Raw genomic sequence first — 3,057 nt, 5'->3', positions numbered from 1 at the left:
CCCCGGCCCACCCCCCCCCAGCCGCAACATCTTCACATGACCTTTCACGCTGAAGCAGAAGGGGCGAAGGCCTGGTTTCAGCCGCGACTGAGACTCCATCATGTAAGCGGACCCAGCACCCGCACTTCCCCTCTCAACCCTTCCCAGAGCCCCGCCCCGCGGCGCGCGCAGCGACAGCCCCGGCAGAGGCAGTAGTCCACGCCCTCGTGCGCCTGCGCCCTACTGGAGGCGCGCACTTTTCTGGGTTGATTTTAGTGCAACTCCAAGCTCAGCCAGACCGGGAACCTGTCTTTTGTCTTCTAGTCAGTGCCGCTCCACCTGGGTTCTAATGATCACAGAGCTACAGCTTTCTCGTTCTGAAGCAACCGCAGGGTTGGAGCAAGGGAGAGGGGCAGAGGGAACGGGAAATGGCTCTGTGTGGAATTTCCTTTAGTGATCCTGACTAGAGTAGCCACCGTCACTATCTTCCTCATTTCTCTCTAGCTGATGTAGATAATAAGAATGTCACTTCCATAGGAAATGGAAGTACTTAGTACTTAGGTACTAAGTTATAGTTAGGAGAAAGGTCTCGTGTTCTATTGCATACTATGGTGACTAGAGAATGATAATGTACTGTTTAGAAATTAAAAACTAGAAGACAGCCTCTACTCCAAGCACTCTAGGAGGTAGAGGAAGACTGGCAAAGTAGAGTCCACCTCAGGCAATTTAGTAACTTGGGAGATCATGTCGAAAATGAAAAGGCTGAGGGGCCTGGGGACCATAGCTCAGTGAAAAGGTCCTGGGTTTAATCCCTAGTCCTATAAAAACAAAACCAAACAAAAACTAGAAGAAACGATTTTCAATACAAAGAAGTAATAATGCAAATACTATGTATAATTTTTATATTGGCTACAAAAAAGGAATAAAATTCCACAAAAGCAATGCGTCTGTTTCTCTCCCTGAAAGTTCCCCATGGTCTCGTGGCCTATAGTTGTACAGTATGTGTAGCCTGAGCTTGAGTCAACCTGTTAAATTCTGTGTAGTTTTACTTTTGCTTCCCTCTGATATTAGTTTTTCCAGAGTTAGAACAGCCTGAGTTTCTTCAGATTCTTGAATTCAGTTCGTGTTTTCATAAGTGCTCCAATGATGCAGAGCTGCACCATTTTAGATGGTTTCTTTTTAGGAATATGCAGTATGTATCACTCCTTTTATATGAATTAAGTTCTGCCTTGGATAATTTGGCCATCACTGTAGTCCATTTGGACCTCTTTGCATCCTGCCCATCACAGTCCATTTCACTCCACCAAATCTGATCAGTTACCTTCAACAATCTTAACCTAGGTCACCCACAAAAATGTTCACCTTAATTTAAAGTGTATTTAATATGGAGAACACATCTGCCCTTGCTAGGTTGTGTCAGGCACAAGATGGAGAGGTGGCCTTTCAGGTGACAGATCTAGAAACTAACTAATATTGTAGGCAGCTAAGTTAGGTAGAAATTACTATACAGTCAAAAAGGGACCAGGCTCTCAATAAAGTTAGTGAAAGGTGGAGACATCGGACTTGGGCCTGGAGGTGCATGTGAAAAAGGCAAGAGCTGCATACTGCTCTAAGGGATGAATGGAAATTTGAGATTATATTATGATTGGTACCACTCAGTTGTTTAAGTCCAGATAACATGAGTTGCCCAGGTGGGGGCTCAGAGCATCCTCACCCATCCTGTCCCCAAAATGCCTTTGTTCTTTCCATGTACCTTTGCTATGTCAGTCACTTCTCTATTGGCTCAATATTAGCTAAATGACTATACTTATAATCTTTTGGGTTGATTATATTTGACCTATGTTGTACCCACATTTGTGACCCTGCTGTACAAATTACCCCTGACAAAGGGCCTCGGTGGCAACCCACTTTTGGGTCCCCTCCTGTTTCTCAGGAGCTATCTCTCAATCAATCTTTCCTATTTTTAAAAAATCTTATTGAGTTTATTGGTACTTTTTAAGTACACAGTACAGTTACATTCATCACTGGGATCTTGTACCTTTACATGACAGGTCTTGGTTCTCATTTTTCCCTCATACCCCTGCCCTCCCTTCACTTCCTCCACCCTCCCCTATTTACAAACAGTTTCCATTTTTTCCTTTTCTCAATCTTTTCTTGTCCCTTATTTCCTTTCCCCTATTCTTCCCACTTTCCTATTCTTAACCTCTCTTATTCCTTAGAATTCAGTCTTTCGTTTTGGAGGACACAAACTCTGCATATCTGACATCTAACAGGTTGGGAGTTATATTTTCTCCTATGGCACTAAGTGGCTGCCAGCATCTTGAACTCCTAAGAGAAGTGGGAAACTCTTCTACTGCACAGGCGAACTCTCACATCCTCACATCCAGTGAGGATGTAACATCTGGAGTTACTGGCCTTGGCCATATGACTTATACCACCCCATCTGCCCTACATCCGGGATGAGTATTTGCTACCTAGCAACAGGTCCAACTTACAGGTTTCCGCTGTATTCCCATTTGTCCGACTAGTTGGAATACCCGTTGTGCCTGCCTGAGAGATCTCCAACATTTACAGTCCAGACCCTGGAAATTGCAAAGTTCAGAGGAAAGAGCAGGAGGGATGAGAAGCAAAACAGAGGGCCTTGAACATCAGCTCCAATCCCCAAACCCCTTTGGGCAGTGCTGGGGATAAAACCCAGGACCTGAGCAAAATGCTCAATTCTTCGAGGAGGAACTTTCCGCACGGCAGTGACAATTTCTAATTTTCTTGCTGGGTTGTTGGGAGAAATCCAAGACTTAATGACTGGGTGTGTGCGGGCTCTGGATGGGGTAGGGCGCTCAATCTGCAACAACTCACGAACCAGTCCCTGGAATTAGTAGCCACCCATCCTCTAGATCTTGCAGAGTCAAGAGTACACACCGCTAGCTGTGAGCCCTCCCGCTCCGACCTTTACTTTGAGCTGCGGAGAGGCGGAAAGCGGCGGGGCTCTTTAAGGGCCGCCCCAGCAGGATCCGGGGCGGAGCTTGCGGCCACCGCAGCTCACTAGCCGGGGCGCTGCGTCTGCGGCCCAGCCATGCT

At 46.3% G+C, this 3,057-nt stretch overlaps 1 protein-coding gene across 13 annotated transcripts in view; it reads right to left on the bottom strand.

Moving 5' to 3' along the window:
- Positions 1-189, bottom strand: part of LOC104853955 (chemokine-like factor) — a 24,148-nt gene extending 23,959 nt beyond the window's left edge. For 12 of the 13 annotated variants that reach the window (XR_777945.1, XR_777944.1, XR_004514945.1 and 9 more), the window contains exon 1: positions 19-189. Coding sequence is in view for 8 of the 13 variants with exons in the window: in XM_010612157.1 (XP_010610459.1) it covers positions 19-102 (84 nt within the window). In the remaining 5 variants the exon portion in view is untranslated. The remainder of the gene's footprint in view (positions 1-18) is intronic. The other variant, XM_010612152.1, reaches the window with a different exon arrangement.
- Positions 190-3,057: the final 2,868 nt, after the last annotated feature.

Source organism: Fukomys damarensis, unplaced genomic scaffold, assembly GCF_012274545.1.
Source record: "Fukomys damarensis isolate Sample0158 unplaced genomic scaffold, DMR_v1.0_HiC HiC_scaffold_32, whole genome shotgun sequence".
In the NCBI taxonomy this organism is placed as follows: domain Eukaryota; kingdom Metazoa; phylum Chordata; class Mammalia; order Rodentia; family Bathyergidae; genus Fukomys; species Fukomys damarensis.
Note: the sequence above shows the minus strand (reverse complement) of the source record. Positions and strands in the feature narration are given on the sequence as shown.